The sequence below is a fragment of the Schistocerca serialis genome, chromosome 4 (genome assembly GCF_023864345.2).
Source record: "Schistocerca serialis cubense isolate TAMUIC-IGC-003099 chromosome 4, iqSchSeri2.2, whole genome shotgun sequence".
Lineage (NCBI taxonomy): Eukaryota > Metazoa > Arthropoda > Insecta > Orthoptera > Acrididae > Schistocerca > Schistocerca serialis.
In genome coordinates, this window is record NC_064641.1 from 172,004,559 (window position 1) to 172,032,122 (window position 27,564).

The 27,564-nt window shown below is 45.5% G+C and overlaps 1 protein-coding gene across 1 annotated transcript in view; it reads right to left on the minus strand.

Annotated features, from left to right (window-relative positions):
- LOC126474337 (kazrin) overlaps positions 1 to 27,564 on the minus strand; it is an 857,979-nt gene that overhangs the window by 180,175 nt on the left and 650,240 nt on the right. The window contains exon 8 of the mRNA XM_050101804.1: positions 17,295 to 17,474. Within this exon, the coding sequence (XP_049957761.1) occupies positions 17,295 to 17,474 (180 nt within the window). The remainder of the gene's footprint in view (positions 1 to 17,294; positions 17,475 to 27,564) is intronic.

The following is a 27,564-nucleotide window of genomic DNA, read 5'->3' on the forward strand; positions in this document are numbered from 1 at the left end:
GTGCTCAGAGCCATTTGAACCATTTTTGTGTGTGAACCTATTCCGAGATCACTCTGGCAAAGGCCTATCTCGTAAAGCAACCATGCTTGAATGGGAGAAACATGCTTTTGTTTCCGGCTGTTTCGAAGGCAGACGTAAGAAAACGCCAGAGGAAACGTATGCCGCTGTCGCTCAGATACTTGGCAGTCGCCAATGAAATCCATTCGTAGAAGAGCAGCTGAACGACAAGTACTACAGACAACAATGCACAAGAACATTAAAAAGATTTGAAAATGAAAGAACCGACGTTGGCGAATTAATTATCTGACAACGACGTGGAGGAGTGAGATGTCGCCGGCCATGCTTTATAGGCAGAACTTCCAAATACCGTTTCTCGCTCCTGAACCGTACCGAGGTAATCCTGGGGCCCTGGCAGACTGCCAAAGCTGCCCCTTCCTACTGCAAAATTGCCTTCCTGCAATTTTATCTACGTAGATTCAGCAACTTATATAATTTTTGTAAGTAGGCAGTTTACTCTACAGAATCTATGCAAGGAGTAAAGGAGACAAGGTATTTTGCAATCGCTCTCAGACTGTTGACGTGCTAAGGCCTCCGAAATGGGAGCTTAGGTAAACAAACCACCACAGACAAGCAGCAGAGTGCACACTGCGTGCTATCTGTGGCACTGCTTCCTTTGTTACATGACACACACAGCACTCCACAGTGAATGGTAGAGTGCAGTACTGTCTTGCATTCCGTTGTTCCATACTGTACGTAGCTATTAGTCTGTGTGGCTATCGTAAAACTGGAATGAACATTGGCATTCATGCAACTGCAGAGTACACTGAAATACTTCTTGTGTACGGGGAAGCCCAAGGGAATACAAGGAAGGCACGTCAGCCGTGTGAAGAACGTTACCCCAACAGGTGTCTCCATCCCACATAATGTTTGCAAGACTTGAGAGGCTTACGTCTTAACAGTCACCACACTGGACAACCACAGTTTGAGGAAGCTATATGTCAGCGTTCTGCTGAGCAGCCTTCTACGAGCGCCTGAGCAGCAGCACACGCCATGAGGGTGTATGGCATATTCTGCACGATGAGCACCTTCATCCATACAGACTCCAGAAGGCTCATGCAAAGCCTGAGGATGAGTTTCCTCGTCATGTCATCTTTTGCCAACGGCTGCTTTAACAAAGTAGGCAGGATCCTTTCTTCTTACAACGTATCCTGTTTTGTGATGAGTTCACATTTACCTGGGATGGCACGTTCAACATCAGAAAACAACCATCTTTGGACGGAAGAAAATCCTCACTCGCTGCATATCCGAGGCCACCAAATGTTCAATTGTGGTGGATTCCTAAGGGACCAAACTGCTCGGATCAGCTGTCCCTAGACTTACACACTACTTAAACTAACTTATGCTAAGAACAACACACACACCCATGCCCGAGGGAGTACCTCTGGCGGGAGGGGTCACTCAGTCCTTGACATGACCCGAGGCCACCAACATCACTTTGCTGTTAGTGTGTGGGCAGGTCTCATTGATGACACATTATACATTGGTGTCCAAAATTAGAACAACAAACGGAAATTTTACGAGGTTCCGTTTATTTTGCCACAAAACAGTGCAAATAGGTGATAGTAAAGTAGAAACAATGTAAAGAATACAGAACGTAAACAACTCCTACAAAAATTTTCTTCGTTTTTTTCTTATTTAACGGATTTGCACACGCATTCTGACAACTGGTTAATGTGCTCAGTATGGGATGTGACCACCCCTGGCAGCAATACAGGCTTGACAACGACTGGGCATGCTGTAAATGTCATCAGCCTCATGTTGAGGCACTAGCGCCCATTCTTCCTGCAGACTGCTTGCAGTCCTGGAGAGTGGTCGGTTGATGCAAGCCATCTCCCTAGTACATCACAGACATGCTCTATGGGATTCAAATCAGGAGTGCGAGCAGCCCACGTCATGCGTGCAATATCTTCCATGTTCAAGAAAACATCAACTAAACATGCTCTATGAGGTCGAGCATCATCGTCCATCAGTATGAAATCTGGGCCCACAGCACCTCGCAACAACCGCAGAAGATGTCCCAATCTTTCGTCAGATACCTGCCGATTCACTTGCACAATTTCATGAAGAGGAGTTCGAATGGCAAACATAACCTTGCTCATACCGTTAGGGATCCTCCTCGATATCGGTGTCTTTCCACAATGTTTGGGCCCAGAAATTGTGTTCCACGTTTTCTCCAGAAGCGAATCCATTGAGAATCACTCTCTAGACTAAATCGGGACTCACCTGTGAAAACAACATTGGCTCACTCTTCGACCGTCCAGGAGGCATGTTGATGACTCCTCTCTAGACGTTCCCTTCTGTGAAGGTGCCTCAGAGGTAGACATACAGCATGTCTCTGACAGTAAAGGCCCGTCTCTCAAAGCCTCCTTCACACCGTTTGTCTCGATACAATACGTCCAGTGGATGCTGCGAGTTCACATTCCAGTTGTTGTGCAGTACTAAGGCGGTACTGTCGTGTCCTTACAGCCAAATAACGGTCCTCTCTTCTGAAGTCACAAGTGGTTGGCCCTGCCCTGGTCGTTGGGATACAGTTTCAGTCTGTATAAACTGTCACCACTTCCGAGAAACAACAGAACGATTTACATTAAGCCATTGGGCCAAATCAGTTTGCGACTGTCCTGCTTCCTTTCTTTCTATGGCCCTCCACCACAGAGAGTGTGGCAGGTATCTTCTCTGTGCCATACTGCACCGTCTGTGACTGTGTACACAGTGATTGTGGATGTGGGGCTACCTGGCAAACACTACCTCATTTTCATAGGTGCCGTGACGTCATCATTGGCATGGTTGCCTGTTGACCAGAATGGCATCTTCCATGTTGAACACGATTGCACGGACATTTGGTTGACAGATGATATGATTATATCGCGAATTTGACACGGGGCAGGGAAATAGCGGTTTGTTGATTTAATTTTGGACACCAGTGTAGTTCCATAGCCTCAGCCCATGCATGCTGATTGTCCCACTTACCGTGTATGTTTGTGCGAGGTCTTACCCAGACTGTTGGTCGAGGTGCCTTTGGACATACATTGTCACATATGCTTCCAGCAAGATGGCGCTCCAGCACACTTCAACAATGTGGTACGCAGACACTTGAATGACAGCTTAGCAACAGATGGATTGGGTCAATAGCCTGGCCCTCCCGCTCACCATACCTGACACAACTGGATTTTAATTACTCAGGCTACACGAAAAATTTCTTGTACAAGATGCCCGCGAAGTCATCACAAAATCTTGAAGCACGAATACAAGTAGCACTGGAGTCATCTGTTACGTGTCTGGAATCTTTCCAAGGATTCGGCAAAACATCCTCAGTTGATACACAAAATGTATCAAAGCTGGTGGCAGCACCTTCTGCACATGAATTCAACTGGTGTTTGCTGACAGTAATGTACAGGGTGTTTGAAAAAGAACTCCCTAGTTTTAATGTGTCCTAGAATCTGTACAAAGTGACATACACTACTCTAGTTTGTGGTGCTTGATTCATAAACTCTCCAAGTTTGGCTCCCCTGCAGTTGGCAGGTCTGCTTGACCTTGAGACGGCACCAGTGCAGTGCAGAGCAAGTCAGCAACAATGTGTACTCCGCGTATCAATGGAACAGTTAATCGGCATAACTGCAGAATTTGGGGGACAGAGCATCCACATGAAGTTATTCAGCATTAACGTGGCTCTCCCAAAGTTAATGTCTGGTGCGGTTTGATGGAAGATCGAGGGATTGGTCTTTTCATTTCTGTAGAAAAAACAATACACGGGGACCTTTACTGTGACATGTTGACAGAGTACGTCTTTTCCAAAATGGACGATATTAAGGCGGAAAAGGGGCTTGTGTTTTTCCAACAAGATGGCGCCCCAGCTCATAACAGTAACCATGTACATGCGGCTCTTGACACTTGCTTTCCAGGAAGGTGGATAGGCAGGGCTGGCCCAATACCTTGGCCACCACGAAGCCCAGACTTAATCCTACTGGACTTTTTCTTTTGGGGCCACATAAAAAAATGTTGTGTACAGTGAAAAGATCAGAGACGTCAATCATTTACGGGAAAGAATCGTGGCGGCAGTTGGGACAGTTACACCCGAAATGTTGGTGAATACGTTATGGGAAGTGGAATATCGTGCAGGGCAACAAATGGATCTCACGTTGACGTCTACTAATATTAAACAAATCTTTCATGATATGTACTCATTGATGTAATTTTTCATTAATTATCCCATTAAATTTACACTTAAAACAAGGGAGTTGCCGGCCGAGCGGTTCTAGGCGCTCCAGTCTGGAACCGCGCGACCGCTACGGTCGCAGGTTCGAATCCTGCCTCGGACATGGGTGTGTGTGATGTCCTTAGATTAGTTAGGTTTAGGTAGTTCTAAGTTCTAGGGGACTGATGACCTCAGAAGTTAAGTCCCATAGTGCTCAGAGCCATTTGAACCATTTGAACAAGGGAGTTCTTTTTCAAACACTTGTCTCTTTTACTACTTGCCTAGCTTATGTGGTCCATACTGCTTACGTTCTTCTCCAAATTTCAGAGACACTAGCATGCAAACAAAGTGTTTCCGAAGATAAGCTGATTACCACAACACGCTCACATGGTATTCATCTGCCAATCACCTCGCCTTGTAACATACCTTTAGATGCACTCTGTATACGTTGGCCGTTACTAGGGTGACCAGATACAATTCTTTAAAAAGGAGGACAAGCAGCTTCAAAAAGGAGGACAAAGGAAGGAAAAAAGAGAATACATCAAACGGGTCAACTGCAGATGAGGATACCATCCGTCAGCTTTGGACAAGTCACGTGACTGCCGGGAATTATCGGTAAATCTAGTAGTTAATTGTTACTGATGGTCAGGTGGTGGTTAACTGAGAAATATAAAAAAATTTAAAAACATTGGTTATGGTGACAGTGTGGCGTCAATTGTTTTGTTATGTCAACAACACGGAATTGTTTACAAAGCGAAAAACCTAAGACCATTCACCTTCCTTTATTCGACGCACCACTTCCAACATCTACAATTCAAGCAGCAGCTGACAACATGTAAACTGCACTTTTATCTTCCGAATACAAATAAATTGAACGACTATGAAACAATGAAATAAAACCATGACAGTTAATCTGTTGAGTTATTTCTTACCTTCATTGGCCACTGAGACGTACGTTCCAGCTCCACATATCTTACACTCCGCTTCAAATTCATTTCTCCCTTGCTTAAAGCCGGATATTTGCAGGAAAGGACATCAGAAAATGTACACTTTCGTTTAGGCATACCCAAATATTTTACGTGACTGACTCGGTTAAAAATTACACTCACAAATGACACGTGCACTACATGTAGCCAAGCCAATACAAAGCGGAGATACGAAACGAAAATTTTAAATAATCGATATTTGCATTCGCTTATAGGTAGATCAACGGTAACATCGACGATCCTGGTGCCACCTATTAACACCGCCTTCGTGCGTGTTTATCATGAACGCTGTGCCAATAGTTAAAGTATTTAAGAAAAGAGCAATAGAACGGGACGATTGTAAATTTAACTGTATTCCGCTCAACTTTGCAAAAAAGCCGGACACTGTAAAAATCCGCCCGGACCCCGGACAAAGAGCTAAAAAGGGGGACGTGTCCGGATTAATCCGCACGTCTGGTCACCCTAGCCGTTACCCCCTCCACCACTCCGCTCCTTCCATGGTCCATGCAGTCGCTGCAGACTGTTGGATTATGCAGCTGTAGTATGGGGCAATTCAGCCACCACAAGCGTCGCTAGACTGCAGACAATGAAGAATGGGCCCTCCATCTCCCGCCAGACTTCGGCAACGCTGCGCTAGCCGTAGGGTAACCACGTGGTCTGCGGCGCCTTGCACGGTTCGCGCAGCTCCCCCTCCCCCCCCCCCCCTTCCTGTCGGGGCCTCGAGTCCACCCTCGGGCATGGGTGTGTGTGTTAGCGTACATTAGTTTAAGTTAGATTAAGTAGTATGTAAACCTATGAACCGGTGACCTCAGCAGTTTAGTCCCATAGGAACAGAGCACAAAAAAAAAAAGCGTTACGCTATACCGTTTTGCCAGAGTTCCGAAATTGCGGAAATACTTCAACAAAGCGGCCAACACTCTGTACTATAAGACGCGACAATCAGGAAGCGCAAAAACCTGAGCACCCGGCACCCGACATCACTGGCTGCCAACGAGAAACATGTCCTATATCTTGCTCGCGTAAAAAACCACAATCTGTACATTGAAAACATGTGTACGTCATATAAAATTACCATGCAACGGCCCATCATTATGAAGATGTATGTTTTTTATATATTCCGGTGAGTTTCGGGGGGGGGGGGGGAGATATATATTCATGATTAAGGGGCTTGCGAAAATATCATTGTATAAGTGCATTGAAAGCACTTCGATTTCCGGCTGATAGTATTCATGTTAAAGGAGTAAAAAAATTTTGTGGGGTCTTTTGGGGGGGGGGGGGGTATTTTATGTTCATGTCTTCATTGCAAGTGCATCCAAAGCACAACCAACTCCACTGGAAATCAGAGTCAGAACATATTTTTGTAGGTTTTGGGGGATATTGAGTTAATTTCACTGTGCTTTCATAAGTGGGAATAAAAAAACCGTATATGTACACTGCAGCGGCAAAGAAACTGGTATAGGCATGCGTATTCAAATTCAGAGATATGTAAATACACATGTCAAAAAAAGTTTTGCAACACCTCGGTTTCGAGAGTTCCGGAACCTGTACAGAAAATTGGAATAGAGATCAACATAAACATCATTTACGCCCTTTTTATTGCTCATGAAAACCACTCTTTGCATGTTGTACCGCTATACAGTGAGACCTTCAGAGGTAGTAGTCCAGATTGTTGTACACATCAGTACCTCTAATACCCAGTAGCACGTCCTCCTGCATTGATGTGTGCCTGTATTCGTTGTGGCATACTATCTGCAAGTTCATCAAGGCATTGTTGGTCCAGATTGTCACACTCCTGAACGACGATTCGGCGTAGATCTCTCAGAGTGGTTGGTGGGTCACATCGTACATAAACAGCCCTTTTCAATCTATCCCAGGCATGTTCGGAAGGGTTCATTTCTGGAGAACATGCTGGCCACACTAGTCGAGCGATGTCGTTGTCCTGAAGGAAGTCATTCACATGATGTGCACGATGGGGGCGTGAATTGTCGTCCATGAAGACGAATGCCTCGCCAATAAGCTGCTGATATGGTTGCACTATCGGTCGGAGGATGGCATACACGTATCATACTGTCGTTACGGCACCGTCTACGACCACCAGCGGCGTACGTCGGCCCCACATAATGCCACCCCAAAACATCAGGGAAATTCCACCTTGCTGCACTCGCTGGACTGTGTGTCTGAGGTGTACAGCCTGACCGAGTTGCCTCCAAAAACGCCTCCAACGATTGTCTGATTGAAGGCATATGTGACACTCAACGGTGAAGAGAACGTGATGCCAATCCTGAAAGGTCCATTCAGCATGTTGTTGGGCCCATCTGTACTGCGTTGCATGGTGACGCGGTAGCAAAGATGGACCACGCCATGGACGTCGGGAGTGAAGTGGCGCGTCATGCAGCATATTGCGCACAGTTTGAGTCGTAACACGACGCCCTGTGGCTGCACTTAAAGCATTGTTCAACGTGGTGGCGTTGCTGTCAGGGTTCCTCCGAGCCATAATCCATAGGTAGCGGTCATCCACTGCAGTAATAGTCCTTGGACGGTTTGAGCGAGGCATGTCATCGATAGTTCCTGTCTCTCTGTATCTCCTCCATGTTCGAACAACATCTCTTTCGTTCACTCCGAGATGCCCGGACACTTCCCTTGTTGAGAGCCCTTTTTGTCACAAAGTAACAATGCGGACGCGATCGAACCGCGGTATTGACCGTCTAGGCATGATTGAACTACAGACAACACGAGCCGTGTACCTCCTTCCTGGTGGAATGACTGGAACTGATCGGCTGTCGGACCCCCTCTGTCTAATAGGCGCTGCTCATGTATGGTAGTTTACATCTTTGACAGGTTTAGTTACATCTCTGAACAGTCAAAGGGACTGTGTCTGTGATACAAAATCCACAGTCGACGTCTATATTCAGGAGTTTTTGGAACCAGGGTGATGCAAAACTTTTTTTGATGTGTGTGGGTAGAATACGGCGCTGCGGTCGGCAACGCCTATAAAAAACAACACGTGTCTCGCACAGTTGTTAGATCGGTTACTGCTGCTGCAGTGGCAGGTTATCAAATTTAAGTGTGTCTGAACGTGGCGTTATAGTCGGTGCACGAGCGATGGGACACAACATCCCAGGTAGCGATGAAGTGGGGATTTTTTCGTACGACCATTTCACGAATGTACCCTGAATATTAGGAATCCTGTAAATCATCAAATCCCCGACATCACTGAGGCCGGAAAAAGATCCTGCAAGAACGGGACCAACGACGATTGAAGAGAATCGTTCAACGCGGCAGAATTGCAACAATTCCGCAAATTGCTGCAGATTTCAATGGTGGGCCATCACCAAGTGTCAGCGTGCGAACCATTCAGTGATACATCATAGGTATGGGCTTTTGGAGCCGAAGGCCCAGTCGTACACCCTTGATAACTGCACGACCCAAAGCCTAGGCCCGTCAACACCGACTTAGGACTGTTGATGGTTCAAATGGCTCTGAGCACTATGGGACTTAATTTCTGAGGTCATCAGTCCCTAGACTTAGAACTACTTAAACCTAACTAACCTAAGGACATCACACACATCCATGCCCGAGGCAGGATTCGAACCTGCGACCGTAGCGGTCGCGTGGTTCCAGACTTTAGCGCCTAGAACCGCTCGGCCACCTGGCCGGCTAGGACTGTTGATGACTGAAAACATGTTGCCTGGTCGGACGAGTCTCGTTTCAAATTGTATCGAGCGGATGGACGTGTACGGGTATGGAGACAACCTCATGAATCCGTAGACCCTGCAAGTCTGCAGGGGACTATTGAAGCTGGTGGAGGCTCTGTAACGGTGTGGGGCGTGTGCACTTGTAGTGATATGGAACTCCTGATACGTCTAGATACGACTCTGACAGGTGAGACGTACGTAAGCATCCTGTCTGATCAACTGCATCCATTCATGTCCATTGTGCATTGCGACGGACTTGGGCAATTCCAGCAGGATAGTGTGACACCCCACACGTCCAGAATTGCTACAGAATGGCTCCAGGAACACTCTTCTACCTTGCAACGTGCTGTTCAGAAGAGATCTTGACCCCCTCATACAGATTTATGCACAGCCCTGCGGGATTCATGGTTTCAATTCCCTCCAGCTCTGCTTCACACATTAGCCAAATCCACGCCATATCGTGCTGCGTCAGTTCTACGTGCTCGCGGGGGTTCTACACGGTATTAGGCAGGTGTACCAGTTTCTTCGGCTCTTCAGTGTATACACGTCACAGAATGTTATGTCATTGCGGACAAGTGACTAACCATAACGCCGAAGTTCGATGTTGTAATGGCGTCATCGATGTTCATAAATCGCTCATAGGGGAAACCTAAGACCCCCCCCCCCGCCCCCCCTCCCCCCCCCCGTACGCTGTCGATTTTTCTGTTTACGTTAACAGCAAAGAAGGCGACAACTAACAAGGAAGCAAGCAGTTTCATCAGGCTGGCCCCGAGTCACATCCCCAAGTGCCGAAAGCTCCACAAAGTTAGTCTACACGGTATTAGGTAGGTGTACCAGTTTCTTCGGCTCTTCAGTGTATATGTGTCACAGAATGTTATGTCACTGCCGAAGTTCGATGTTATAATGACGTCATCAGTATTCATAAATCGCTCATAGGGGAAACCTAACGCCCCCCCCCCCTCCCTCGGTGCGCTGTCGTATTTTTCAGTTTATGTCAACAGCAAAGAAGACGACAACTAACGAGGAAGCAAGTAGTTCACCAAGCGAGCCCAGAGTCACATCCCCAAGTGCTGAAAACTCCACAAAGTCAGGGTGTAAAAAGCCCAACAACTGTGCTGCAAGAGGGTGGTGGCGGAGGTGGAGATGGTGCTGGTGGAGATGAAGGCACTCGACCGCGAACTGTGGCCGCCAGTGTCGGCGCTGGTGCTGTTGAGTGTGGAGGGCGATAGCGCGGGCAGTGGGGAGGCACGGTTCTCAGCTGGGTGCTGCTACCGCCACCAGTCACCGAGCGTCCGACAGAGACGCGACTGGAGTGATGGATGGTGTAATGCCACTTCCTCAGACGAGAAACAAAAATCAAAAATTACCTCTCAATACCCCAAAGATTTCCCTTCAAGTCCAAAATTCCCAGAAAAGTGAATAAGCGAACGAAGTTCCATTTATCACTATTATTAGGACAATAACAAGTAATTAAATCAGGAATCTAAGACTTGACAATTTAAGAATCTACGAAAGAAAGATTAAATTTCAGTAAAATTAAAATCAAAATCATAATAAATCGCAAAATTAGCATAAATTAACATTCGCAAAGTAGAACCAACGATCCCAAAGAATACTCCGTGTGAGTACTCTTTGGGAATCGTGAGTAATGACTAAGTATAATTCAATGCATTGTCACTACGTTACGAGAGTTATCCGAAGCAGGTCATATATTTGAATGCTAGTTCATGTAGGCGCGCTTAGATTGTTTTTGAGATTGAATAATTGCGATCTATTATGACGCAGCAATACGATCTTCTGACTTCAAATATCACGGCATTAGAATTCGAACGGAGGACTTTTACCTACTAGAATAAAGAGAACTTTTAACTAGATAATTGAACTAAACATTACTTAGACAGTCATTTAGGCAACGAACACTGATAGACAGTTTTCATTCATAATAGCCAGTGGTTTATGGAACTTCAGTGATAGGTACGAATCATATAATTTAAATCCCCCCAACTCCTGGGAAAGTTTTCTTCTCAAGGCTCGGTTAGGAAGTGACTGATATTGTGCAATAAAACACCCTCTCGTGCCAAGTCGTGCATTTGTGATTTAAAATTCAAACAAATTATTGACATGAAACTCTCGAGTAATAATTACGCGCAGCGATAATATTTGACTGTAGCGCTCGGCGCTTGTGTAGAATCTTTGACTCAAATAACAAGCCCACTGTTACGATTTCTTAGATACTTGAAATTACGACCAGCTTGTAGGGAATTTGTTGTGGATGTGACTGTATTGGTTTTATAATTAATATTTCATCATTAATCAGTTAAACATCGATTACGAACGATTAATTACGATTTTTGGTGAAGTAAATATCTTATGGAAGCCTTTATATTTTATGAAGTAACAGCTTTTTCATGAGATGAGAAAACATTTTATTTTCCAAGCACAGATCAAAAGCTAACAAGAATAAACAACTCGTCACCAAGCCGACTACGGCAAAGATAAATATCTATCAGCTGCAGCTTTCACCCGCAGTGGATAAATGACGTCGCCACATCAGCCCCCCTCCTTTTGAAACCGGGTGCACCAGGTATGTGGGGAAACTTGCTCTTGATTTTTCTGCCAGCTCTCGTGAAAACATCTGGTGCAGGCAATGGCTGCTCCTGTTCTGCACTTGCTGCTTCGTTGTCCTCTTCTGAAACCGAGAGATCGGCGAGACTCTCTGCTGTTTCTTTGGCCTTCACGTTTGAAGTGATTTTGCAGACCGAGGAAGGAGTGTACCCTCTTCGGTGTAAGCAGGTTTAAGCCGCTCAATTGAGACTGTCTCTTCTTTACCATCCTTATCGATTTTGAAGCTGTGGCTTCCTCTTGTGATTACCCTGTATGGTCCGGAGTAAGGCGAAACAAGCGGCGGGCGCACCGTATCATCCCTAAGCCACACGTGGGACGTTGCTTGCAGGTCTTTATGTACAAACACTCTCTGGTCTCCATGTCTGACAGGGTTAGTGGGTTTGATGTTTCTCATTATAACGCTGAGTTGTCTCGCGAATTGCGTGCATAGCTCAGGGGCGAACGGCTGTGTAGATGCTGGAACGATAAATTCTCCAGGAACCCTCAATTGCTCGCCATAAACCAATTCTGCGGAAGAGCATTGTAAGTCCTCCTTCACGGCCGTTCTCAATCCGAGTAGGACCAGCGGTAGTGCTTCAGGCCATGATGTGGAATTACACATTAATGCAGCTTTGAGCGTGCGGTGTAGTCGTTCCACCATTCCATTACTAGATGGATGATAGCTTGTGGTGCGTAGGTGGTTGCACCCGCACAGTAGTAAAAGTTCACTGAAAAGTTGGCTTTCAAACTGCCTTCCGCGATCTGTTGTTATGTTTTGCGGAACGCCAAACCTGGAGAACCATGATTGCAACAGTGCTTTTGCAACCCACTCCGCAGAAATGTCTTATATTACAACTACTTCTAGCCACCTGGTAAAACGATCAATGATTGTGAGCAAATAGCGTTGTTCTGAAGAGCATGATAGCGGGCCTACAATGTCCACATGTATATGTGAAAATCTTGCAGATGGCGTCGGGAAGTCAGCAATAGGTGCAAAGACATGTCTGCTGATTTTATTACGCTGGCATGTTAGGCATGCACGCGCCCATGCACGACAATCTTTTTGTATTCCAGGCCACACTACTTTGGAGGAAACTAATTTGGCTGTAGCTCGTACTCCTGGATGTGATAGGTTATGTAGTGCACTATAAATCTCGCGACGATATTTTTCTGATGTGTAAGGTCGCTCCTTTCCTTTTGCTACATCACACCAAATTCCGTCTGGAACATTTGGGACAGACACACGTCTGAGCTGCAGCGCAGTTCTCTGTTCCTCTATTAGACGGCGCAAGAAAGGATCTTCTCGTTGTTTAGACGCTAACTCGGTCCAACGAATTGAATTTAAACTGGCACAATTCCTAGACAGGCAATCTGCGACCAGGTTGTCTTTTCCTGATATGTGACGCACGTCAGTTGTGAACTGTGCAATGTACTCGACTTGCCTGCACTGACGTGGTGTATTGAGCTCTGTGTCTCGTTGAAATATAGCTACTAACGGCTTGTGATCGGTAAAAATTGCAAAGTGCCTCCCTGCGACAGACGTGCGAAAATGCTTTATGGCTAAGTAAATAGCAAGCAACTCACGGTCAACAGAACTCCATTTTTGCTGCTGTCGAGTCAGGTTTTTAGAGAAAAATGCGAGCGGCTGTCATCTGTCATCAACTTCTTGCTGTAGCGCTGCACCCACTGCTGTTTGGCTCGCATCAACCATGAGCGCTAAAGGAGCACTCAATCTTGGATGTCCCAGTAGTGTTGCACGAGAAAGACATTTCTTTAAGTCATGGAAAGCTGCTTCAGCATCTGGACTCCACGGAATTTTATGATTTCCTGTTGTATTTTTAACTGCAAATAACGTTGTGAGTGGCTCTTGGGCAGCAGCTAATTTAGGTAAGTGACGTCTGTAATAGTTGGGCATGCCTAAAAATCTGCGCAGTCCTTTGTAAGTTGTGGGAAGGGGCATCTGTTGTACTGCTTCAACCCGCTCAGGCAAAGGTGACAGGCCTGCTGCTGAAACCAAATATCTCAGGAACTTAACCTGGCGTTTTCCAAACGTGCACTTTGTTTCGTTAATAATTATGTCATACTCTGTCAGACGGCGGAAAAGCTGCCGCAGATGTTCGACATGCTGATATACAGAACCAGAGAATACTAAAATGTCGTCCATATAACAAAATACGAATAGTAATTCTCGAAGCACCTCATGCATGAATCTTTGCCATGTTTGGGCGTTTCTGAGGCCAAATGGGATAAAATTGTACTCAAGCAAACCGAATAGTGTGATAACTGCTGTTTTTTTAATGTCAGATGGAGCCATGGGAATCTGGGAAAATGCTTTGGCGCAATCAATCACACTAAATACACTCCTGGAAATTGAAATAAGAACACCGTGAATTCATTGTCCCAGGAAGGGGAAACTTCATTGACACATTCCTGAGGTCAGATACATCACGTGATCACACTGACAGAACCACAGGCACATAGACACAGGCAACAGAGCATGCACAATGTCGGCACTAGTACAGTGTATATCCACCTTTCGCAGCAATGCAGGCTGCTATTCTCCCATGGAGACGATCGTAGAGATGCTGGATGTAGTCCTGTGGAACGACTTGCCATGCCATTTCCACCTGGCGCCTCAGTTGGACCAGCGTTCGTGCTGGACGTGCAGACTGCGTGAGACGACGCTTCATCCAGTCCCAAACATGCTCAATGGGGGACAGATCCGGAGATCTTGCTGGCCAGGGTAGTTGACTTACACCTTCTAGAGCACGTTGGGTGGCACGGGATACATGCGGACGTGCATTGTCCTGTTGGAACAGCAAGTTCCCTTGCCGGTCTAGGAATGGTAGAACGATGGGTTCGATGACGGTTTGGATGTACCGTGCACTATTCAGTGTCCCCTCGACGATCACCAGTGGTGTACGGCCAGTGTAGGAGATCGCTCCCCACACCATGATGCCGGGTGTTGGCCCTGTGTGCCTCGGTCGTATGCAGTCCTGATTGTGGCGCTCACCTGCACGGCGCCAAACATGCATGCGACCATTATTGGCACCAAGGCAGAAGCGACTCTCATCTCTGAAGACGACACGTCTCCATTCGTCCCTCCATTCACGCCTGTCGCGACACCACTGGAGGCGGGCTGCACGATGTTGGGGCGTGAGCGGAATACGGCCTAACGGTGTGCGGGACCGTAGCCCAGCTTCATGGAGACGGTTGCGAATGGTCCTCGCCGATACCCCAGGAGCAACAGTGTCCCTAATTTGCTGGGAAGTGGCGGTGCGGTCCCCTACGGCACTGCGTAGGATCCTACGGTCTTGGCGTGCATCCGTGCGTCGCTGCGGTCCGGTCCCAGGTCGACGGGCACGTGCACCTTCCGCCGACCACTGGCGACAACATCGATGTACTGTGGAGACCTCACGCCCCACGTGTTGAGCAATTCGGTGGTACGTCCACCCGGCCTCCCGCATGCCCACTATACGCCCTCGCTCAAAGTCCGTCAACTGCACATACGGTTCACGTCCACGCCGTCGCGGCATGCTACCAGTGTTAAAGACTGCGCTGGAGCTCCGTATGCCACGGCAAACTTGCTGACACTGACGGCGGCGGTGCACAAATGCTGCGCAGCTAGCGCCATTCGACGGCCAACACCGCGGTTCCTGGTGTGTCCGCTGTGCCGTGCGTGTGATCATTGCTTGTACAGCCCTCTCGCAGTGTCCGGAGCAAGAATGGTGGGTCTGACACATCGGTGTCAATGTGTTCTTTTTTCCATTTCCAGGAGTGTATTTTGGCATTGCTAATCGTACTGTTAAAATCAGTCACATTGGGTACTGGGTAGCGGTCGGGAATTGTGCGGGCATCGAGCGCCCTGTAGTCTCCACATACTCTCCATGAATTGTCTTTTTTACGGACCATGTGAATTGGAGATGCCCATGAACTATCAGACCTACTTACAATACCTGTTTTTAGAAGTCTGTTGAACTCAGCTCGCGCCGCGAACAGCTTCTCTGGAGGCAGACGCCGCAGGCGGAAGGCAACGGGTTGACCTTGTGTCGTGCTGATGTGGTGTTGAGTATTGTGTCTGCATTTCCTGGTTGCGTTGACGGGTTCGGTAAGTGCTGGAAAGTCTTGAAGCAGTTTACAGTGCTCTGATATTGCCTACAGTATACGAATCGTTACGACTGTCGGGTGTCTTCTTGCGTGACGCACACGTGTGCGCCCCGCTTAGTTGCGGGTACGAAATCGTATCACAATATCCCGAAGCGGATGACGCGGTAGAGGAGCCGCAAATCTTCGTGCGGAAAGACACGGGCACATCACACTGCACTTGAACCGACGCGGAAGACGCAGTAGGCAATATCAGATCACTGTCGGAGGAATCACTTTCTCGTAAACTGCTTCAAGACTTTCCAGCACTTACCGAACCCGTCAACGCAACCAGGAAATGCAGACACAATACTCAACACCACATCAGCTGTATGCATAGCCAGTTGCTGTATGGTAAGTTCGGTCGATGAGCACTGCTGTTGGGAAGTATTATTGCATGTTCCTGGCTCACTGACGTCAGATTCCGTCACACTACACGTTCTTGGGCCTCTGTCCTGGCTGTAGTTGAATTCGGAACACGCAGAAACTTCGGTTAAGGTGTTTGCGATGGTGTCTGCCTTTTTTGCTAAGACTTGCAATGATAAGTCTGTTTCTGCTGCAATGACGGCACGGATGTTGGCGGGAAGTTTACGAAGCCATATTAGACGTAAAGACTCTTCAGGTAGGAGTTCCGGGCCGGCTAATGTACGTAAGGCTTTGAGTACTTGTGACGGAGTCTTGTCGTCCAAATCTTCGTATGCGCAAATTTTTTGTAGTCGCAAATCTGGTGACAACGTATAATGCTGTATGAGAGCTTCCTTTAGCACAAAGTAATTTTGTTGCGACAAGGTTTCTTCTACTTGCTCTATCACTTCTAAATTTAGATGTGAAACCACTATATTAAATTTGTCAATGTTGTTAGACACCCCACGCTGCCGAAATATGCATTCAGTCTGCGTAAACCAAAGCTGGGGGCGCGTCGGCCAGAACGCGGAAAGCTTAACATTTCCGTGTCGCGCGTAGGTACTCCCATCTTTTGCGTTAACATCTGTCGTTCCGTTTTGTGGCGAATCAAAGGGCGTGGGCCGCGATCCTTGGTCGAACAGACTGTAGTCTTCAATCTTGATTCCACTGCCCCATGCTTTTGTCTCTGAATTCATTATTCTCGTCGGTATATATATTTTCTTTATGCTTCTGCTACGATTTTTCGGGGTTACCACTATGAGAGCCTTTATATTTTATGAAGTAACAGCTTTTTCATGAGATGAGAAAACATTTTATTTTCCAAGCACAGATAAAAAACTAACAAGAATAAACAACTCGTCACCAAGCCGACTACGGCAAAGATAAATATCTATCAGCTGCAGCTTTCACCCGCTGTTTTTGGCGCAGTGGATAAATGACGTCGCCACAATCTCACGCACGTCGACATTTCCGTTCAGCACTGTTATTTTGTGTAACGTCGTCTTCGTAACTTGATAACGATCTCAACACTCTACCGACTGTCGCCGAGTTTTAGCCGAGGCTAAGTACAAATCAAACCAAATCATCAAGAAGAAGAGGCGTTATAAGGGGTAACAGCCAACGCACGTAGGACGCAGACAAGAGCAGAGCAGATGTCACCAGAAAGTACGGATCTGCCAGCCGGAGTGTGGCGGTGCAGCGAGTACGTACCTCTAGCAGCTGGTCCTGCAGCTGCTGGATGTGCTGCTCCTTGGCGTCGAGCTGCGCGGCCAGGGCGAGGCTGCGCTCTGCCTCGTCGCGGGCGTGCCGCAGCAGGCTCCATCGCTCGCGCTCGCGCTCCTCGCGCTCCGTCGACAGCTGCTGCAGTGACGCCTCGCTCTCCCTCATCCGCTGCACACAAGAGGAGCACAGGGGTAGCCGGGCCGTGCCACGGGCACTGCGTCTACAGCAGCCTTCTCACTCGTCCACCCGCAGCTCCTCGCCCGAGACACTTTCCTACACGCTCGTGTCAAAATTACGAATCTTCCTTTGTGATATTTGCATATGTACCCTTAAGCCGTCAGCACACTGACAGTGCTGTCGAACGTTAAGCCGTCGGCACACGGACCGTGCATTCGAAAGTTGAGCGTTGAGCGCGCCGAGTTACTGACGTCATAGCGTGGAATAGCACCTTCGGGAGCCTTTCCGAACGTGCAGAGCAATATCTGGCATGTCAGATATTCTGACAAGGGAACCTCCCCATCGCACCCCCCTCAGATTTAGTTATAAGTTGGCACAGTGGATAGGCCTTGAAAAACTGAACACAGATCAATCGACAAAACAGGAAGAAGTTGTGTGGAACTATGAAAAAAATAAGCAAAATATACAAACTGAGTAGTCCATGTGCAACATAAGCAACATTATGGATGGGTTTTAGCGCATTTGCGCCGTGGTTACGTGGTTAGTGTGAGCGCCTTCGGAACGAGAGGTCCTTGGTTCAATTCTTCCCTCAACTAAAAATTTTAATTCTCTATTTTCGTAAAGTTATGATCTGTCCGTTCGTTCATTGACGTCTCTGTTCACTGTAACAAGTTCAGTGTCTGTGTTTTGCGACCGCACCGCAAAACCGTGCGATTAGTAGACGAAAGGACGTGCCTCTCCAATGGGAACCGAAAACATTCGATCGCAAGGTCATAGGTCAACCGATTCCTCCACAGGAAAACACGTCTGATATATTCTATACGACACTGGTGACGGCATGTGCTTCATATGACAGGAATATGTTGTCGACCCACGTAACTTGTACACTTGGCGAATGGGTAAAAAGATTCTTCTACCTTGCCCGATTTAGGTTTTCTTGTGGATGTGATAATCACTCCCAAAAAAGTGATAAAAACATAAGAGTTTGTCACATAAACTGCAACAAATGAATGCAACAGTTTCACAGTCGCAGTTTTCCCCGTGCTCTGTCAAAACATATGTTTTTAACGTTTTCAAATTTTTCCGTGTGTAGACCGTCAAATCCTGCATATGTGCAAGCAAATCTGAACATGTCCTGGAATTTTGGAGAGCGAAGTTGATTATGTGTGAGTGCCTGAACTTTGATAATTATCTGAAAACAAAAAATTAAACTTTTCGCTCGAGGGTAGACTTGAACCAAGGACCTCTCGTTCCGTAGGTGCTCACGCTAACCACTGGACCACGGCGCTCCTGAGCTCACATTATTCTTGATATTGCTATCTTGCGCATAGACTACTCAGTTTGTATATTTTGCTTTTTTTTCGTAGTTCCACACAACTTCTTCCTGTCTTCTCGATTGATCTGTGTTCAGTTTTTCGAGGCCTATCCACTGTGCGAACTTATAACTAAATCTGAGGGGGGTGCGATGGGGAGGTTCCCTTGTGAGCATGCGTCTGAGCGTTGACCAATGAGATGGCACAAAGCCACCTACGTCACATGCACGCCGTCTCCCTTCAGTACAGAGTTGTGAGACGCCATATTGGCATTCAAAATGGTTCAAATGTCTCTGAGCACTATGAGACTTAACTTCTGAGGTCATCAGTCGCCTAGAACTTAGAACTAATTAAACCTAACTAACCTAAGGACATCACACACATCCATGCCCGAGGCAGGATTCGAAGCTGCGACCGTAGCGGTCCCTCAGCTCCAGACTGTAGCGCCTAGAACGGCAAGGCCACTCTGGCCAGCTATTGGCATTCATTTCAAGCCTATATGTTTATATGGCATTTCTGAGCACCAGCAAACTGAGAATCACTGGAAAACCCGTTGTTAACTGTGTGATTCGTTCCAATAAAATAATGAGAAACATCATATTCGTGGCAAAAGAATAATTGTAACTTGCGTATTATGGGAGTAGGCTATTTGAAGGCAGCGACACACTGAAGATCCACTCAACACGCATTGTTATTGGTACAATTTGTGACAGTTAAATATCAATTAATAACATAATTATCTACGATTAACCTTTTTAGCAGGGGTTAACACAATATGTCTACACGTATAGCGCGCATAGTTGGATTGCCGGCATGGTAGCTCAGCGTGTTTGGTTAGAGGGTTAGTTGCCCTCTGTAAAAAAAAAAAAAAAAAAAAAAAAAAAAAAAAAACTGAATGAATGGATCAATAACGAACTTCAACGGCCGTCAGGGGACGGCCGCCACGAACAACTGCAACGAACTATAACAAAAAAAAAAAAAAAAAGGAGATTAGCGTAATGGGTAGCGTCACTGTTCACCAATTACTGCGTCATTGGCCGGTGATTCGCGTCCAAACACTACCAAATTCTTTTTTCCTAACTCTCGCGTTTTATTAGGTTCTGATACTTTATTATTAGTTTAATATAAGCATATACTATATTATTTGATGTTATGTAAATATAAGTTCACCTTTTTTTGAAGGCTGACTTTGTTGGATTGGCTTAATCTACAGGACAGCTTGCGCTACTTGTACAAAGATAGTTTGCTCCTCTTTCTTTTACGCCGCGTAATTCACATGTTGCAAAGATTCTGCTACTCTGTAGGAACAGTGATCAAGTAAGACTGACCTTGGGGTTTTACTAAAATGCGAGAATGATGAAATAATGTTTATCTTATGCGGAGAAGTATTTCAAATTTGTAATGCATTGTTTGTAATGGAACTTTTATATGCCTGTGTCCTTATTAGTTGGACATGGTACTTTCATTTTCGTGGACGATGGAGAAATGTGCGTTTTAATAGAATTTTACGCGCACTCGTTGAGTAAACAGTGTAATTTACGAACTAAAAACACCCCTCAACTGCCGTTGAAGTGCGTTGCGATCGCGTATACCACGTTGGGGCCCACGTACCGTATGCACAAGTCGCATCGTTCCTGAGCGTTCAGCAGCACGTTGAACTTGGCACGTACAACGTTAACGTTCGACAGCACGGTCCGTGTGCCGACGGCTTTAACGTTGAGCGTGCCAAGTTCAACGTGCTGCTGAACGCTCAGGAACGATGCGACTTGTGCATACGGTACGTGGGCCCCAACGTGGTATACGCGATCGCAACGCACTTCAACGGCAGTTGAGGGGTGTTTTTAGTTCGTAAATTACACTGTTTACTCAACGGGCGCGCGTAAAATTCCTACGTTAGCTCTATTAAAACGCACATTTCCTCCATCTTCCACTAAAAGGAAAGTACCATGTCCAATCAATAAGAACACAGGCTTATAAAAGTTCCATTCCAAACAGTGCGGTACACATTTGGAATACTTCTCCGCGTAAGATAAACATTGTTTCATCATTCCCACATTTTAGTAAAACCCCAAGGTTAGTCTTACTTGGTCACTGTTCCTACCCAGTAGCAGAATCTTTGCAACATGTGAATTACGAAGCGTAAAAGAAAAAGGAGCAAAATATCTTTATACAAGTAGCGCAAGCTGTCCTGTAAATTAAGCCAATCGAACGAAGTCACCCCTCAAAAAAGGTGAACTTATATTTACATAACATCAAATATTATAGCATGTACTTATATTAAACTAATAATGATGTATCAGAACCTAATAAAAACGCGAATGTTAGGAAAAAAAATTTGGTAGAGTTTGGACGCGAATCACCACCCAATGACGCAGTGATTGGTGAACAGCGACGCTACACATTACCCTAATCCAACTATGCGCGCCATACGTCTAGACATATTACATTAACCATTGCTAAAAAGGTTAATCGTAGATAATTATGTTATTAATTGAAATTTAGCTATCATAAATTGTACCAAGAACAATGCGTTTTGGGTGGATCTTCAATGTGTCGCTGCCTTCAAATTGCCTACTCTCATTATACGCAAGTTACAATAATTCTTTTGCCAAGAATATGATGTTTCTCATTATTTTATTGGAACGAATTACACAGTTAACAACGGGTTTTCCAGTGATTCTCAATTTGATGGTGCTCAGAAACGGCATATATACATATAGGCTTGAAATGAATGCCTCACAACTCTGTACTGAAGGGAGACGGCGTGGGTGTGACGTAAATGGCGTTGTGACATCTCATTGATCAACGCTCAGACGCACGCTCAGAATATCTGACATGCCAGATATTGCTCTGCACGTTCGGAAAGATTCCCGAACGTACTATTCCACGCTATGACGTCAGAAAGTCGGCACGCTCAACGCTCGACGTTCGGATGCACGGTCCGTGTGCCGACGGCTTTACGTGTTAGCAACCTGTGAGCATATTCATTACTACACTAAAATCTGTGAAGATTACAACACCAAAATAGCACATATGATTGACATTATCCTGTATACGATAATGTGCTACGAGTAGTCATTAAGTTTTAATCATCAGTTCAGAAAAATTAGACTACGTAATGAACTTTTTGTCTTTTTCCTGTTTCATATGTGCACCCCTCGTGCACGAGGATGGTCCGTAACTATACGTAATTCTCTGAAAGTTATTATTTCCGCTCTCCCACCGCCCACTTTCTTCCCAATTGCCAAAAAAACAGTCGCTGAAAAATTTCGTATCAATCTAACAATACAATGAAGGCTTTCACGACCGGATGTTTCAGCTGCTGAGAATTCTTCCGGGTTGTGTGGTGGTGGCCCATGGAACTCTTCAATCCCGGACGTTCCGTCCAATGCTACGTTGGACATCTTCGGAGGTGTTCCTGGTTGTGCTGAGATGCGATGGAAGAACACGGTTTCTCTACCCTTCATCAAAAAAGTGACGGATCAAATCGGCAACATTCTAAGGAAACATGACGTTCGGCCGATTTTCAGACCAACTAAGAAAATAGGCCAAGCACTTCGTTCCGTTGTTGGATAAACGTCCCCCTCTGTCTGCAAGTGGTGTATATAAGATTCCGTGTACGTGTGGCAAGGTCTACATTGGAACCATAAAGAGATGTGTGAATACACAGTTGAAGGAACATAAAAGTCTTTGCCGACTAGGGAAACCAGACAAATCAGCCGTGGCGGAAAATGCTCTTCAATCAAGTGATCACGTAGTGAAATTTTCGGAAACTGAAGTTTTATGTACTATGACGATCTATTATCCACGGCTATATAGAGAAGCCATCGAAATATATAAACATGGGGGTAATTTCAACAGTACAGAAGAAGCCATGAAACTCAGTGATATATGGACGATGGCGCTATAGAATCGATGAGAAGTTTTTATCTTTGATGTACTATGATCGATAGTTAAAAAAATATCTTTGACAGGGTTTATCTCTGCTATCACGTGAAATCCAGACCACGCCCACTTTGCACGGTATTTAGCCCGCTCTTCGACGTCCGACTCGCCAGTCAGTACGACTCAGCACAACCAGGAGCATTTCCGAAGATGTCCAACGTAGCCTTTGACGAAACGTCAGGGATTGAAGAGTTCCATGGACCACGGCCATACAACCCGGAAGAATTCTCAGCAGCTCAGTCTAACAAATTCTTGGTGACTCTCAAACGCCTCGAAGGTGAACGTAACATGTGCAACACCTATGTCCATTAAAACACATCGTATTCTTTCTTATCTCCACTGTATACTTGCTTTCGTGAGAGTAATGCGTGATACATTTAAGTAAACCCAACAATTGTTTAATACCATTTTTACTCATATTACTAAAAAGTTCATTCGAGGAATTCAAAACACAAAGTGAAAAAAAAAATTTTTTTTGTTGAACAGTTGAATAAACGATCAGTTTATTTCCCATAATGCCCACATTTTCAATTTGAGAAGCTATTTTAGTTACATTCCTCATTTTACAACATTCATTTTTGTAGAATCAAAAAATAACTTGATTGAATTGACACTGAATATTATTTATTGCGAAGAGAAGTTTTAGTAATAGCTGGGTGCCCGGCCGACTGGCCGTGCGGTTTAACGCACTGCTTCCCGATCGGGAAGGCGTACCGGTCCCCGGCACGAATCCGCCCGGCGGATCATGCACACTAGTACCGCGAATCATCCACAATAGCACTAAAAGGAATCCATGACATTTCGGTTACACGATAAATCACACGAATCTAAATGTTGCCACTTCAGCTAAATATCTAGAACATATTGCCGGCATACTGGCAGTGTAGCAGCGACGAATACAATACTGAAAAAGTTTGGCAAAAAATGGTTCAAATGGCTCTGAGCACTATGGGACTTAACTTCTATGGTTATCAGTCCCCTAGAACTTAGAACTACTTAAACCGAACTAACCTAAGGACATCACACACATCCATGCCCGAGGCAGACCGTAGCAGTCTCGCGGTTCCGGACTGAGCGCCTAGAACCGCGAGACAACCGCGGCCGGCGCGAAAAAGTTTGGTTTAGTCCATAGTCGCAGTTCATTTAGTCTGCCTAGCGGCTGAAGGTGTCGGTACACATTACCATGCTCAAGCCATACCCTACCACGCAGTTGTCACGTTCGCTTCGCAAACAGGTGACTCAAATACAAATATTTGACACACCTTCGCGGAAAGCGAACGTAACGACTGCGCGCCAGGGGATGGTCTGAGTGACCATGGTACTGTGTGACCGCCCGCTTAGCTGCGCGGTCTAACGTGCCGCTTCCCGAGGAGGAAGGTGTGCGGGTCCCCGGCACAAATCCGCCCGGCGGATTAGTGTCGAGGTCCGGTGTGCCGGCCAGCCTGTGGATGGTTTTTAAGGCGGTTTTTCATTTGCCTCGGCGAATACGGGCTGGTTGCCCTTACTCCGCCTCAGTTAAACTATGTCGGCGATTGCTGTGCAAACACTGTCTCCACGTACGTGTACACCATAATTACTCTACCACGCAAACATTGGGGTTACACTCGTCTAGTATGAGACGTTCCGGTGGCGTCCGCACAATAACCTTAGGTGGTTCGGTGTGGGGCGGCGGTGGGGTGAGCAGACTGCTGTCTCCTGCTGTGGGGTTGTGTACGACTGACGGCGGGGACGGAGCCTCTCCGTCGTTTCTACGTTCCCGGTTCAATATATACATAGATACAATAGCTGCTTAATTTCTACGATGTCCAGCAAAAATTTGCAAAACAAATCGATTCTCAGTCCTCCTGATAATTTATCAATTGACTCATGGGTAAGAAGCTGCCTTCTGAATAATTCATAGAATGTGCCCCCAACGCCGGCCGTTGCTGCCGAGCGGTTCTAGGCGCTTCAGTTCGGAACCGCGCTGCTGCTACGGTCGCAGGTTCGAATCCTGCCTCGGGCATGGATGTGTGTGATGTCCTTAGGTTAGTTAGGTTTAAGTAGTTCTAAGTATGATGACCACAGATGTTAAGTCCCATAGTGCTCAGAGCCATTTGAACGATTTTTTTGTGCCCGAAACGTTTAATTAAGGCTAAAATACATTAAGAATAAATTTTCTCTGTGTGAATATGTCTGTAAACTAGGGAGAAAAGGTCATGATTTAATATGAGGGATGCATTTTTTGCTGTTCCGATAAAGAAGTTTCCAGAGAAATGTCTATATATTGATCTGTAAAGCAAGTTGAAAGGCAGTCGCCGTAATTTGTTTTGGACTACATAAAAGCAGTAGCTGTGAGCTCTCTCTCTCTCTATCGTTTGTTTTCGATGGTTGTTTCACATAATGTTCAAATGGGTCAAATGGCTCTAAGCACTATGGGATTTAACATCTGAAGTCGTCAGTCTCCTAGACTTAGAACTACTTAAACCTAACTAACCTAAGACATCACACACAGCCTTGCCCGAGGCAGGATTCGAACCTGCGACTGTAGCAGCAGCTCGGTTCTGGACTGAAGCACCTAGAACCGCTTGGCCACAGTGACCGGCTTACAAAATGTAAGTGTCGCTCTCGTATCCATAACTTTTGGTTAAATAATTACGCTAATTTAATTTCAAGAGCCGTGTTTGAATTAAGAACCTACTTTCCTCTTCCATAATGTCACATCTAAATTTATTATCTTGCATTTTAGAACTTTTTCTCGCTGCAGCGAAGGAGAGTTGCTGATGAATTGTTTGGTGGCCACAGCCGAACCCTATTAGTGTTCCATTGGCATTTACTTTATCAAACTTTTATTTCAGCGTCCCTGAGATATCTGTTACCGATCTTTTCTGTCAGTATCCGGGCAAGGTAATGACGCAAACTGCATAATTTTGAGATCGGTCACTGGCCTTTAAACAATGTTGTCGGTCAACGTTCTCGTTGGTCTGATGGGAATCTGATGCTGGATGGTGGAATGCAATTACATGACAAACTAAAAAAAATGCTGTGCACCATTTTACCATTTTCAGAAGCTTTGCCACCAGCAAAAATGATAAATGTAATACTATTTTATTATTTTTTGAAATATTAGTAATATTATAATGTTAATGTGCCTTAACTACCTGAGACTGTTGCTGTGAGCCTGAATGAGTTTCAGACCTCTTTCTGCATCATTCACTACAACCATCTCCTCAAGTTTTTACGTTACACATTTTGTAATGAGAGTCATCTCTCCACTTTGAAGAGCGCGGGGAAAATTGTTAATTATCGGAAATTTTGCTTAGAAAGTTTTCGGAAGATCTGTTACAAATGATGAAAGGTCAACATTCCTATAAAAGAAAGACCATTTTTGTGTATAACGTACGTTTTACCTTGGTATTTTGTATACTCTTTTTCAACTTTTGTAATTTCGAGACAGCTTTAGCTATATTTGCCTTAACCTTTGTTGGAACATTGTCATCAAACGGAGTTTTCTCATTTTGAGATTACTGAAAGGGGATCTGTTTTAATTGTTAGAAACCATTCAACAGCCAAGATTGCACAAAATATTTCTTTATTTAAGACAACCGGTTTCACCAGACTTTGCTGTCTCTTCCCGTCTTACACTTTTTAGTGTAAAACATGTTAATATTTTGTTGTAAAACATGTTCATTTTTCGCTGAACCTCACGCACAAGAAGTCAAGTGGATAAAAACCAGTACACTATAAAAAAAAACGTGCTGGTTTTTATCCACTTGATGTCTTGTGAGTCTGGTTCAGCGTAAAATGAACATGTTTTGCAACAAAAAGTTTAAGAACTGAAGATGGCAGCAAAATCTATTGAAACCGGTTGTCTTAAATAAAGAAATATTCTATGCAATCTTGGCTGTTGATATGGTTTTTAACAATTATTATCAAACAAAAGTAAAAAAAAAGTAAAATCGTTGTTTCTGCAACCATGTACCAGAGGTGTCTGCAAATTCATTTTCAGCAGCTGTATCTACATCTACATGTACATCCATACTCTGCAAGCCACCTGACGGTGTGTGGCGGAGGGTACCTTGAGTACCTCTATCGGTTCTCCCTTCTATTCCAGTCTCATATTCTTCGTGGAAAGAAGGATTGTCGGTATGCCTCTGTGTGGGTTCCAATCTCTCTGATTTTATCCTCATGGTCTCTTCGCGAGATATATGTAGGAGGGAGCAATATACTGCTTGACTCCTCGGTGAAGGTATGTTCTCGAAACTTCAACAAAAGCCCGTACCGCTACTGAGCGTCTCTCCTGCAGAGTCTTCCACTGGAGTTTATCTGTCATCTCCGTAACGCTTTCGCGATTACTAAATGATCCTGTAACGAAGCGCGCTGCTCTCCGTTGGATCTTCTCTATCTCTTCTATCAACCCTACCTGGTACGGATCCCACACTGCTGAGCAGTATTCAAGCAGTGGACGAACAAGCGTACTGTAACCTACTTCCTTTGTTTTCGGGTTGCATTTCCTTAGGATTCTTCCAATGAATCTCAGTGTGGCATCTGCTTTACCGACGGTCAACTTTATATGATCATTCCATTTTAAATCACTCATAATGCGTACTCCCAGATAATTTATGGAATTAACTGCTTCCAGTTGCTGACCTGCTATATTGTAGCTAAATGATAAGCGATCTTTCTTTCTATGTATTCGAAGCACATTACACTTGTCTACATTGAGATTCAATTGCCATTCCCTGCACCATGCGTCAATTCGCTGCAGATCCTCCTGCATTTCAGTACAATTTTCCATTGCTACAACCTCACGGTATACCACAGCATCATCCGCAAAAAGCCTCAGT